Here is a 13,375-nt window from a genome sequence, read left to right as displayed (position 1 = left end):
ATGTGAATGAATCGTTATGTCTCAGTTGGTACAGCTTGTCCAGTAAACACAGTGTCCCCCATCCACCATCCACCCACACATTTATTTACAGTGAGTTCCCTTTGCTGACATGAAAGCCAAGTCATCATCACAGTTCCTCGTTGACAGAGAAAATATAAGGGAAGTCTGACCAAAAAAGTGTTTAACTACAGAGTAGAGGAAGGTAGATTGGTTGACAGAGTCACAGAGGGAGGCGAGGAGGCAGGAAGCCAAAAGGAAGAGAGCAGGTGACTGAGGTAGGAGTGTCAGAAGATCACAACAAAACAAGCATCAGCCACAGCAGGAAGAGAAGAAGATGGGTGGACGAGAGGCACAGTGCTGCTGCTGCTGGCTGCTCTTCACACTCTCTCTGACAGGTAAGACTACCGGCAACATCTCTGGTGACACCATTTAGCCCTGGGGAGATCACGTGACCCTGCATATGTCTGGAGTTTCAACACTGATTGAAGATAATTAACTGAAAGTGTTGAGCTGGACAGCTCATTGTTAGACTGACATCGATGTGGCATTTGAAGCTGATGTGTGGTCACAACGGATTGGAGGATTACTTCAGTGGCATTTGTGTAACACCTTCCCCAATTGTTATGTTGCAGTTGCCAAAAAAAATATTTTTTCAATTCTGGGGCAACAACCAGAACTACATGAATGTATATGTTCTTGTTGCATTCTTACATTGCACCAAAAAAGAAATCCTATGGGTAGAGACCAAGTCCTTCTGAGCAGACACAAACTTATTTTGGTTTAAGGATTTTTAAATGTTCAGAAATACAGTGTTGGACATTAACTCAGATTTGTCAGTTATCCATCTGTCACTGGATAATGTAATTTAATACTGAAAATCCGTTGTACGTCAAATATGTTCCCTTATCTTTAACCTGTAAAATAAACGAACTAATTTAGTTCATTTTACACCATTGCAATGTAACTTGGTGGTTATTTTAACACATATCCTCTGCCCATCAGGTATTCTTGCAGGTGATTGGTCAGTTCGTCTCCCCTCCAGTCCTATCTGTGCTGTGATTGGTTCCTCTGTGGTTATCCCTTGTTCATATGACTACCCCCAACATTCTAATGAAACCAAGGAAGAGGGACGGCTCTCTACTCAGGTAATTCAATAAAGAAGGCATTGTTAGCTGTTGCAATACATTCTGCAGTGTGTCTTTAACCAGAAGACTTTCTCTGCAAGGTTTCAAATGAATAAATAAGCTTGCAATCGGTGGTTTGAACATCTGAAACCAGAATAACATAGGCATAAGCATCTGATAATTTGCAGTACTTTAGTCTTCATTTTCTTTTTTTATCAACTGTGTCTCTATTAGAGTGGAGGAGGAGCAGAAGGACAACAGTACAAAGTTTTGTCTGAGATGTGGTGTCTCGAAGACAGTCGCTGTATAACATCAAGGTATTGTTGGAGGCGCACTGAAAGACCTGCGATTAATTTAGGCAAAGCACTCATAGTACGTATAGTAAGTATCTAAGTCTATCTGTCCGTCTTAGATACGTCTTCCACAGTGCCGGTATCTCCCCAGATCCATCCTACCAGAACAGAGTGGAGTACCTGGGACAACCAGGGACAAAAAACTGCTCTTTGAGAATCTCTGATGTGAGACTGTCGGACAGTGGAGCATACGTGTTTTACCTCATCACCAGCCACCCTACACAGAAGATGCCAGAGCAGAGCGGTGTACAGCTCCTGGTGGCAGGTGGGAAGATTTAGTTTACAACTGACCATAATCAACATGATGATCACCATCACAATCATAATTATCATCAAAAAAGAAGTATCATCACAATCAATGGCTCACAATTTGTAGAGTTGCAAAGTATTCTATAGGACAATAAAAACATAAAGCAAGATTCAAAATGGTGACAACATCACATGTATCCGTATGTTTTGCCAACAGGGTGTTTTTATAGCTCACATTTAAAATCATAGAGAAAAAACTGGCACTTTTTGTTTGTCCTTCCTCAATGTTGTGACTGTTTTTGTTCATCTTTGTGTCTCACTAGCACAATGTCTCACTGCCTGTCCTCCTGACACTAACTGCCCATTTGGTAATCTTTCAAGAAACAAGAATATTTGTACTTTGCATGTTACTTCAGTACTTGAATGACAAGTGTTGATGTTCTGGCACCGTCACTTTAAGTGAACCACTTCCTTTATGAAACTCTGTTCGACACTTTGTGCTATTTATGAGAAGTGGAACTGAAACTGACCACTGACTGCACATAAATAATGGACACTTTGAGGTAATAATCAGTTTCACAATGTCAAAGGCCAGTTACAGTTTTCTCGCGGAGTCATCGCTCACAGCCAAACATGTAAAGACAAACTGTAAACTAGTCTTTCGTGAACTTTTCAAAAACAGGGGATTTAGAGCAATTTAAGGCATTAGCACCTGTTGACAAGCAATCTCATTGTGGGTGTGGAAATGGTGGGGTGTTGGGAAATGGTGGCGTTGTTCCACCACAAAGATAGTCTTAAGAAATTATTGAGAAACGTCTGTGTGGAGTCTTGTCTGAACTCTTGTTGTTTTCTTGTTTTTCTCTCTCTGTGGCCATACTGTATCGGTGCCTGTGTTCTGGTAATTTGTGGCAGATTAGAGCAAAACTATTTAAAAAAAAAGGTAGAACACAGGAGAACAGAAATTAATTATCAAACAAAAGTTAGATATTTGTATTCGGCTGAACGATTTTCAACTGAGTAATTACAGCAGTTTAACAATTTTTCCACCAGAATTGGGTAAAAAACAGAGAAAAATATATAACAGATGTCATACTATTGTTGGTCACAAATTAATAAACGTCTGCAAACAGTCCTGAAGAAACATCATAAAAAAGAAAGCAAAAACATTGTATGTATGTATTTCTTCAATGCTTTAGCCCTGCTGAAGTACACGCAGACTATCCAGTCAAATGATAACATTTGTCTACTGGAATATCTAAAGTAAATACTCTAACCACATATGGACTTGTCCTCTTTCCTAACCCTCGTTTTCTCCAGACTCCGCCAGCGCTGCCACAGTGTCCGCAAGTCCCTCCAGTGATATCACGGAAGGCGGGGCCTTACGTCTGGCCTGCTGCAGCCCTGCGGCCAGTCCACAGGCCCGTTTCAGATGGTACAAGAGCACAAGCACCGGCCCGAGACATGCTGGACAGGTGTGGAACATCAGTGAGGTTACATCAGATGACTCTGGCAGCTACTCCTGTGAAATACACACTGGAGATAAAGTGCAGAACTCAACAAAGCTGCACATTGACGTAGAGTGTAAGTAAAGTTAATCCTGATTTAGTCATTCTGTCTGTTGCTGTGCGTATAACATCAACATCAGTTAAGCAAGTGGCTTCTGACTAGAATATTGAAGCAACTGACCTTTCATCTCCTTCCTGTCAAGATTCTCCTCGAAACACAGCTGTCTCTGTCGCTCAGACACAGGCCGGGCTTCCTGTGACTCTGACCTGCAGCAGTGACGCTAACCCGCCTGTCCACACTTACACCTGGTACCAGGGTGCAGCATGCCTCCCTACAGCAGACAAAAGCATTCATCAAGCAAGGCAATCCCCGGTTCAACCCACGGGACGAGGCCCGACCCTCAGCAGTGCCAACATCACCGCTGAGCAGAATGGGCAGCACTGCTGTGTAGCACGCAACAGGCACGGATCACAGAGCGACAGCACAACACTCACAGGTACCAAAGGTAGGTCCATGGCGAGCCTGTCATTCAAACAATCAAGAGTTTTTCAGTTTTCAGTGGCAAGCATGTTTGCCCCTCAATCCTGCAGAAAATTGTCCCACAGTAACACCTGGCAGGGTCGAGCAGGTGTTTTTGGACATTTTGGGAAAAAAACAGGCAGTGCTTACATGACAGAGGTGACAGATGGATTCACAAATGCTGTAGTGGGCATTTTGTATACTCTCACCTTTGACAATGACAGACAATCTGACCCTTACCCATAACAAAGTCAAATTATTCATCCATTTGGCCACTAAGATATTTTGCCCACATATAAATGGGGAGATATTTGTGTTTCGTTGTCTTGCTCAAAAGCATTTGTTTGTGTCCAGAGGAGATCGAGCCACCAATCCTGTAATTAATGGCTGACCCATTCTGCACTATCTGACTATTTTTAAGGTTCTGTGAAGCCAACTTTATTTTTACATTTGACAACCTACTTATCTGTCCTCTATCTTTGAGATGCAACAGAAAAGAACATGACTCTGTCCAGTCAGTATTTAGTTTAAATATTTGACATTTAATCCATGAACAACAAGCACCACTCTGCTGTCATGAAGCCCAGCATTATGAAATACCACAACATTTGACATACTCTTGGTCCAACGTCCATCCATTCACATGCACATTGTATTAAAGACTACTGTCTAAGATTTGTTTGTTCAGGCTCCAATCCCTTTTCTGTCCACTACAGAGTCTGACTCTTCAGGAGGCAGACTGGTGATTATCGGAGTGACCATCGCTGCTCTGCTGGCTATTATGGCCCTAGTGGCCTTTTTCTTGACACGGTGAGTTCTTTGCTTCTCTTACAGCTGACTTCATTTAGTCATATTTCAACCAGCATTTCAGCATCAGGAATCTTTAGTGGTACCGTACCGTTAGAATACTTCAGTACTCCTAAAAAGTATGTTTGTTTTGATTTTAAGTGTGTGGTTGAAAAGATCCAGTGTGGCACACAGCCTAACAAGAAGTGATACTGTGTCTGAAACCTCCTGATGCTTCATTCATAACACTTTGTATTCACATGTGTGTTGCTTGAACTATTTCAACAATAAGATGCGACTATAACGTGTCACTAAAAGGTTGAGGTGATGCCCACAATATAGTCTGAATATTAGCCAAAGCTCTTCAGTTTTAATAAAGTTGGTTTCTTAAGACAAATGTATCAAGATCAAAATAACTTGATCATGTAAATGTCAATGTTTTTTGATCAATTCTTTGTGCTTTCAGGAGACAGAAGTCATCCAGACACCAGTCGTATGTCCTCACTGAGACAACTGCTTCAGCCCCTTAAGGACTCATTCAGCACAAAGTACAAAACAAAGTACAACCACCAGAAGAGACATGTTTTATTGTATCAAGTAACTCAGCATAGCTGAGGTTGAGAAAACACCCTCAGACACTTCTGCGTTTTTATCTCACACCTCATGTTGCCAAGTCAACCCTGATGATACAATCAGACACCTTCAAACTTGTATTGCATCACATGCTGTTGTACATTTGGGCTCCTTGAACTCATGCACACAGAAGAAAAACAACTTACAAGACCATTTGCAGTGGCGTCAACTCACACAGTGGGACAACCTGAAGATCAGGAAACAGGATCCTGAAACCCTTAATTCCTGGATTTCAATGAACTGAGCTCAACGAGGATCAACGCTTTAAGAGACTAAATGGTTCATTTGAAAACCGACAGAACTAAAGCAAATAGTCTGAATATCTTCTACTTGTTGAAGTGTGATTGTGCTTTGGGATAAACTAAACACTGCTGTCAGGAGTTAACCAAGCAATCTTCAAGAAAAGAAAAAAAATGTATTGTATCAGAGATAATAGATAATAGAAAATCTCCTGTTCTCATTAAAGGTCCTCCTACTTTGTTTTGTAGTCGGTTTAACTGTTACAGGAATAGATTTTAAATTCACGCCACAGAGAGCACCCAGCTATGTATAAGCAATGTCAAGAAACAGCAGTTTCTGGAAGCCTGTTGGTGATGATGATGATGACGGAAAACACAGTCATAATGATCCAATTAGGAGAATTTTACAGTTAGGACGGGGCCTCGTCTGTGTGGTTTTGAGTAAACTCTTCAGTGTGATAAGGCTCTAAATGATAACGACCAGAGCCTGAGGATGAAAACCAGGAGGACAGTGACTCTGACATCCATTTACAAAACATACTTGGACATCAACTCCTCATCTCATTAGTCTATTTTTAGAATGTTTCTTGTGTCTGATTTATCATATTAAATTGAGTTGAGTAAAGTGGTGCACACATGCTAATAAAGTAAACAAGGAACTGCTTGATTTTTTGAAATATTTAAGTTTCACATAATGTATGTACATGTTAGTTCGAGAGCTGATTGTCAGGTTCAGTTACTGGACAATTTTTACATCTACCTGATGATTTAACGAGAACGAGAGGGTCTACATATTGTAAGAGATAGATAGATGTATACTTTATTCATCCCCAGGGGGAAATTTGTATGTTACAGCAGCAAGACATACAAAGTAAGCAAAGTAACAGAGTAAGCAAACATATTAAGTATTAAAAAATGCACAATATATACACTAAAATAACAGAGTAGGACATGTAAAAAAAAATCAGAATATAGAATATAAAATAACAAAAATGCACAGTATATACACAATGAAATAAGTGTTAAATTAACGAACTAGGTAAAAAACAGTAGTGCAAAGATCAACCAATTTCTAATTTAAAAGATTTTAGCAACAGTGTATCTCACCTGAGATGTGTTCTGAATGGGATGTATTTAGGGAGTTGAAGAAGATTACCAGAACATAATGTACATGAATATGTTAAACTCAAGGTGGCAGCAGATCCTGATTTGACCACAATGATTCTTGATACAGTCTGCTGCACAACACAAGTAGTGAATCACTCAAACGACTAAAACACGTTCAGCAACGACACCTTCATGATGAAATAGTATTCATTTAGTATTTTATTAATTTAAAAAAATGAAGTAATGATTTCCCGGTGGAGTCTCCAGTGTGTCATGAGAAGGACTGAACGCTTACAGAGACAGGAGTTGTTTTTGTTCATCTTTGTGTCTCACTAGCACAATGTCTCACTGCCTGTCCTCCTGACACTAACTGCCCAGTTGGTAATCTTTCAAGAAACAAACATAAAACTAAGAATATTTGTACTTTGCATGTTACTTCAGTACTTGAATGACAGGTGTTGATGTTCTGGCACCGTCACTTTAAGTGAACCACTTCCTTTATGCAACTCTGTTCGACACTTTGTGCTATTTATGAGAAGTGGAACTGAAACTGACCACTGACTGCACATAAATAATGGACACTTTGATGTAATAATCAGTTTCACAATGTCAAAGGCCAGTTACAGTTTTCTCGCGGAGTCATCGCTCACAGCCAAACATGTAAAGACAAACTGTAAACTAGTCTTTCGTGAACTTTTCAAAAACAGGGGATTTAGAGCAATTTAAGGCATTAGCACCTGTTGAAAAGCAATCTCATTGTGGGTGTGGAAATGGTGGGGTGTTGGGAAATGGTGGCGTTGTTCCACCATTAGTCTTAAGAAAGTCTTAAGATAGTCTTAAGAAATTATTGAGAAACGTCTGTGTGGAGTCTTGTCTGAACTCTTGTTGTTTTCTTGTTTTTCTCTCTCTGTGGCCATACTGTATCGGTGCCTGTGTTCTGGTAATTTGTGGCAGATTAGAGCAAAACTATTTTAAAAAACAGGTAGAACACAGGAGAACAGAAATTAATTATCAAACAAAAGTTAGATATTTGTATTCGGCTGAAAGATTTTCAACTGAGTAAATACAGCAGTTTAATAATTTTTCCACCAGAATTGGGTAAAAAACAGAAATATATATAATAGGTGTCATACTATTGTTGGTCACAAATGAATAAACGTCTGCAAACAGTCCTGAAGAAACATCACAAAAAAGAAAGCAAAAACATTGTATGTATGTATTTCTTCAATGCTTTAGCCCTGCTGAAGTACACGCAGACTATCCAGTCAAATGATAACATTTGTCGACTGGAATATCTAAAGTAAATACTCTAACCACATATGGACTTGTCCTCTTTCCTAACCCTCGAAGGACTGAACGTTTACAGAGACAGGAGTTGTAAACGAATGAGAGGTGCAGCTGCACATTTCATGTCGGCAAACTTGCTGCTCTACTCGTAACTCCAGCTGTTTTTTGGTTGAGCTCCGGGCAGCATACAAACCTTAGACATTCACATACCAAGTCAGGTATCAAGTGTAATGAGGCTCAGGCAGAGGCAGGTTTCATACATACATTCATACATTTCATACATGTTCTTTTGGCCCATTTAAGCAGTGCTGATGTTTTCATAATCACGACTTCTCTCCTGAAACATAACGGGACAACTTTAGACATTTGGTGTTTAACTGTCGTTCATTTCACTGAAACAGAACCACGTCCCTCTTACCTCTTTATCCACAGCAGATTTACGTCCCAGCCTCCTTTAACAATGGAATGAGAAAAGGATAAGGATAAGGATGTTTATTGTCATCGTACGAACATACAACGAAATTTAGTTGGCGACTCATCAGTACAGCAGCAACAGTTAAAAAGTGTATAAAAACATTAAGACAAGACGATTTAAAAACAAGACATTAAATAAATATCTACAAAAGTGTCTACATTGAACTCTTCTTCTTTTCATGCAGTCACAGTATGAAACGACAGGTACAGAATCAAGAGTGTTGTGTATCACTTAACTTACCATGCCCAAATAATAACTATTGGAAGCAACAGGCCAATAAAGACTTTGACTCCAATACCAACAAAGAGGATGACACGGTTTGCTGTTAGTAGGAATAGAAACAAACAGTGTGAGAAATTAAACTAACTCATAAATATTGATAATATTGCACTTTACTGTATTTTCTACAATCTTTTTAACAAGAACGTTTAAGTCTAACTCTAGATTTATGGTTGCATATAAGATGAATCAAATTTTATCGTTTCCCCGATCCCCTAAAAACACTTCCAATCACGCTAGTTTACACCAATGACTATCATTCCTCATTAGATGAGCTTATTGATCACATATCAAAAACATTTTTTTTAACAGGTTGTAATTGCTTATCTTCCCATACTCACTGTCTGTTTCGTCCACTGTTAGCAGCACCTCGGTTGAGTTCTTTCCCCCCAGTCGGTTGCTGGCCTGGCAGAGGTAGAGTCCAGTGTGGGACGCCTCCACAGAGGGGAGAGACAGCACCTGTCCTGACCCCACCTGGAGCAGGGAGCTGAAAGTGGAACCAGCACTGCTGTACCAGGTGTAGCTGTCTGCTGCAGGGTTAGCAGCACTGCTGCAGGTCAGATTCACACTGCTGCCCATTGTCAGGTGGCCCGAATAACTCATCTCAACAGACACATTCAACGGGGGATCTGCATCAAAAACACTGTGCTGTTTATACTTTAACTGAGAGGTAGGATTTTTTTACAAGTTTAAAAGAAAACATTTATAGACAATCTCGATCATTTGTAGCCAACGCAAAAGCAGAATGCTGAAGGAATGAGTCTTAAAAATTGGAAATTAGTTCGCATTTTTACACTTTCAGTTCCCTCGTCGTAATGTCAATGGGTTTTCTGAATATCATTTTGAATAGATGTTTAAAATAAAGTTTGTATTTAACACAAGTGTATGACATTTAAATGTCTTGTTCTTACAACCTATTCTTACTTTAGTAGATTCCCCTATTGTGAAATCTGAAGCGTTTCCTGTTTTAAAAGAGGTGCTTGCTAACAAGTGGATAAATGACACGACTAAATGTCAAATGTTAAGACATAGTTCATCATTTTGCTGCTGGCAGTAGCTTCTTATAGGGAGACATGAAAGTGGCATTAATCTGCTTTTCTATCTCAATACGCAATAACAAGCAGTGCTAAGTATTTCCCCCAAAATGTTGATGTATTCCTCTAAGTTAATTCATTACTGAATTATGGGTTTCTCAACCAACACTGTCATAATAAACATACTTACACTGAACATGCAGAGCCACAGGGTCAGATAGCACTGACTCCTGTCCTTTGACAGCGCAAAAATAATTCCCAGCATCCTCTGCTTGAGCCTGGAACTCTGATTTGGCTACAGGAAGTCCATCTTTAAACCAAACTGTGCCGTTAAGCCGGCAGGTTGTTATACATACAAGAGTCACGTAGTCTCCAGCTCTCACACTGTCAGGGTAAACTTTGGCACTCAGCTCTGCATTGGTGGATTGAAGAAACAGAGACCATGTTACAGAGAGGCGAAGCTCCGCCCATTGCGATGGACCGCCATAGTAGTTACTTTGGAAAACAAATAGGTACGGAAGTCAATGCTGGGTGACAAGTAATTGTTTTGTTCCCGTTTGAATTGTGCCATCAAGTACGGATATCATGTTTGTCAATTTGAAAGATATGTATGCACATCAAGTGAATTGCATTTTGCTGTAAAACTGTTGACGGTTTCACACAAAGCTAAATTATACTACGGCAAACTGCGACTTTCTTGGCTTGCAAAATTATCTTTTAAATTGAAAAATATCAGATGTTTGTATGGCGCAATCCAAAATATTATTTGTCTCTTGCCGTTGATTGTCGCACACATTTTTTCGGAAACAAGGTCCCATGAAGAACACCGGAAGGGGCGGGTCTTTGCCACTATTTTAAGAAAAGCTGAGAACATTAAGGAGTCACGCTCACTGTATCATTTTACCTGTGACAGTCAGATACACTGACTCTTTACTCCGCCTTCCATACGCCTCCGTATCGAACCTGAAGTAGTAATGTCCGGTGTCATTAACCTGCAGCTCATGAATTGCCAGGCCACAGTCGTGCTGCTGGTCACCAAGATATTCCAAACGATTTTGATATGAAGGAAGGTCTGAGAGCGCAACACGTCTCCAGGAGCCGTTTTCTAATTCCCCTTTGTACCATGCAGTCTTTTTAACGGTTTCTCCATCCGTGTAGCTGTATGAGCAGCTGAGCTCCACCGACGATCCCTTTAAAGCACAGGGATCTGTTTTTTCAAAAGTCACTGACCAACCAGCACTTCCAGTTCCTGAAGAGAGATCATGTAATGTATTTAATTAGTTAGGCAGAGTTAAAAGAAGGGATGGAAACATGCTGCGCTGCACCAATAGTTCCCTAACTAAGATGAGATTTGAGAGCATTAAAGGGAATGAATTTATTGTGAAAGTCTAGAGGACCATGGGTTTAATAAAGGGCTGGTCAGGCTGTGACCCCTGTGATAATGAAACTATGCCCTTGCTAGAAGTGTTTATAACAATTCAATATGAACATAATAGAATTAAAAACAGTAGTTATGGAAAGAAATTCAAGCCTAGCACTTTGTCTTAACACGAAATTTGAAAAAGAATCACTCCTTACCTGGCTTCAGAATCAGAAGCACCAGCATTGCCAGCATCTTCTCCATCAAAGCAAAACACAAAGTTTGGAGATAGATGTGAGATTTGGGGATTTGATCTCTCATAAATTGGCGTGACAGCGAGCAGCATGGATCAAGAGGAAAGTTGTAGACTGGTGATATCCAAACGGACATCTGATAGTTGAGCACGACGTGAAGCAAGAGTGAGGGTAGGATGAGTCATACAATTCTAGCAAATCTCCAAAAGATGCAGCAGGAAGGACAAGAATGTGAGAAATGTAGACGCACAAAAAGAGACGAAAGTAGTCATAATTTAAATGGGGAACTTGTGGTTGAGACTTCATTTGCATTTGTTCATGCTGATTAGTTTCTTTCCTTCTCAAATGTTTTGAGCAAGACAGACTTTCAAAAGTAAGCCTACTGCTTCGGGCAGTAAGGCTTTGCTTTATGTTTTGATGCTTTTAATGTTTTTATGTGAAGCACTTTGAAATGCCTTGTTGTTGAAATGTGCTATACAAATAAACCTTGCCTTGCCTTGCAAGAGGAAGAACGTCCCACCCAAACTTCAACATCAACACTAAGACGTGTATCACTATGTGACATCTCAGTCAGGTAGTTTCCTTCAGTGATTTAGTATTTTAGCAAAGTCAGTCTCTGTGTCAAGTTATGTTAACATGTGCACTTTCCCCACTTGAGAAGGACCGATGAGTCTACCCGAAGGATTTCACACTGGATTTCACTCAATGACCAAACAACTTTTCTGTTTCCTCCTTTTATTTTGGAAGGTTTAGCATAGTAGTTTGTTCACTAAGCCACTTAGTGTAGCGTCGTGTGTAGTGTTGTGTAGTTTAGTTTTAAAACTTTTAAATAGAAAAGAAACACAGCAAACAAAATTCAGTTCAGAGTTTTTGCTTTGTAAAATATCTTTATTGACTGTCAGTCAGGTATTATTAACTTCCAGCAACCCTCAAATCAAAGAATAAAGACACTTTACCCACAATGTAGGTGTATTTTCCCTTTAACTCAGGAGATGCAGGTAGCATGTTTGATACTTAATGTGAATATAATTCATTTAATCTCGTTTCCATTATGCAATGTGTATACTTTGTTGGCTTTTTATTCTGAAATCCGGATGTTCGTCTGTAGAAAACCGGAAGTCGTCTCACGTAAATCTTTCCGCTAACTTTGCAAAGTCCTTCGCTCGCTCCCGATCTGTGCCGTTTGGTTGCGTTTACCGTGAATTTTAGCACTAACATGTAAGTGTCTGCTGAGTTGACCACGGAGATCTGAGTGTCTGCTGACTTTACCGCAGTATTAACTTGTCACCTTTTTTTTCTGGCTGGTTTCAGTGAAGTTTATTCATGTGTGAGTCCACAACGATTTGAGACTTGAGATGAATCCTCATATGTTAAGTTCAACTTTTACTATTTAGTTTGGATACAACTTGTTGTATTTCTTATTTCAATCACAAGATGGTGCCATCATATTTAAAGCACACACAGGTGACAAGTTAATGCAGGTGATGCTGTGGTTTGATCACCAGTGATGTGATTCTATTATAGGATGCCTTGTTATGTGTGAACATGTTGGAAATGTATAAAAAGTTGTTTGTAACTTAGAGTTCTTCCTTCTGACTCAGTAAAAACCACTCCTCTGTGTGTGTGTGTGTGTGTGTGTGTGTGTGTGTGTGTGTGTGTGTGTGTGTGTGTGTGTGTGTGTGTGTGTGTGTGTGTGTGTGTGTGTGTGTGTGTGTGAGTGAGTGAGTGAGTGAGTGAGTGAGTGAGTGAGTGAGTGAGTGAGAGAGAGAGAGAGAGGAAGACCGAGAGTGTACTGTAGCATTGTATTTGCCATCTGGTGGCTGTATTGTTGCAGTGCAAGTCAAAAGTTGCAAAGAAAGACAAGACAGAGATTTTTAAGCCTGTCTAATTATTTTAATCAATATTAATATTTGCACAAAGAAATGTCCAACACCAGCAGAATGACTTTGTGGATCTTATTGATCCATGACGAAATGGAAGAAATAACCTATCAACACTGACAATGAGCAAACATGTCATTTGTTTGTGCATTTCATTTTTCCAGCACAGGGAAAATGTTCATTGTTTTGCATAATTTCCTTTTTTTGAATAATGACGAAAGTAGCATTGAATTGATTACATGTAATAACAAATGAATACATACAAATTATTAATTTCTACATTTATGAAC

The 13,375-nt window shown here is 39.7% G+C and overlaps 2 protein-coding genes across 2 annotated transcripts; one reads left to right on the top strand and one right to left on the bottom strand.

Moving 5' to 3' along the window:
- Positions 1–280: 280 nt before the first annotated feature.
- Positions 281–5,993, top strand: LOC306782777 (igLON family member 5-like). The gene is made up of 8 exons (XM_079276217.1): positions 281–395; positions 1,003–1,145; positions 1,359–1,441; positions 1,537–1,742; positions 3,044–3,307; positions 3,435–3,737; positions 4,468–4,561; positions 5,004–5,993. Exons 1-8 carry the CDS (start codon positions 335–337, stop codon positions 5,065–5,067), a joined length of 1,218 nt encoding a protein of 405 aa, XP_079132343.1. The 5' UTR covers positions 281–334; the 3' UTR covers positions 5,068–5,993.
- Positions 5,994–7,620: 1,627 nt separating this feature from the next.
- Positions 7,621–11,215, bottom strand: LOC306782775 (B-cell receptor CD22-like; the record flags this gene model as incomplete). Its single annotated transcript, XM_079276214.1, has 7 exons — positions 7,621–8,140; positions 8,222–8,255; positions 8,519–8,600; positions 8,899–9,186; positions 9,782–10,003; positions 10,496–10,840; positions 11,170–11,215. The coding sequence occupies 7 exons, from the start codon at positions 11,213–11,215 to the stop codon at positions 8,102–8,104; spliced, it is 1,056 nt and encodes a 351-aa protein (XP_079132340.1). The 3' UTR covers positions 7,621–8,101.
- Between the last annotated feature and the right edge of the window lie 2,160 nt (positions 11,216–13,375).

This window comes from Melanostigma gelatinosum, assembly GCF_949748355.1.
Source record: "Melanostigma gelatinosum genome assembly, chromosome: 9".
Lineage (NCBI taxonomy): Eukaryota > Metazoa > Chordata > Actinopteri > Perciformes > Zoarcidae > Melanostigma > Melanostigma gelatinosum.
Note: the sequence above shows the minus strand (reverse complement) of the source record. Positions and strands in the feature narration are given on the sequence as shown.

What these genes read in the sequence shown, in the direction of transcription:
- LOC306782777 (XM_079276217.1), top strand. Translation starts at nt 335, where the DNA reads ATGGGTGGACGAGAGGCACAGTGCTGCTGCTGCTGGCTGCTCTTCACA. An exon ending in AGGGACGGCTCTCTACTCAG is followed by an intron (nt 1,146 to 1,358) that starts GTAATTCAATAA and finishes TGTCTCTATTAG; the next exon opens with AGTGGAGGAGGAGCAGAAGG. An exon ending in AACACTCACAGGTACCAAAG is followed by an intron (nt 3,738 to 4,467) that starts GTAGGTCCATGG and finishes TGTCCACTACAG; the next exon opens with AGTCTGACTCTTCAGGAGGC.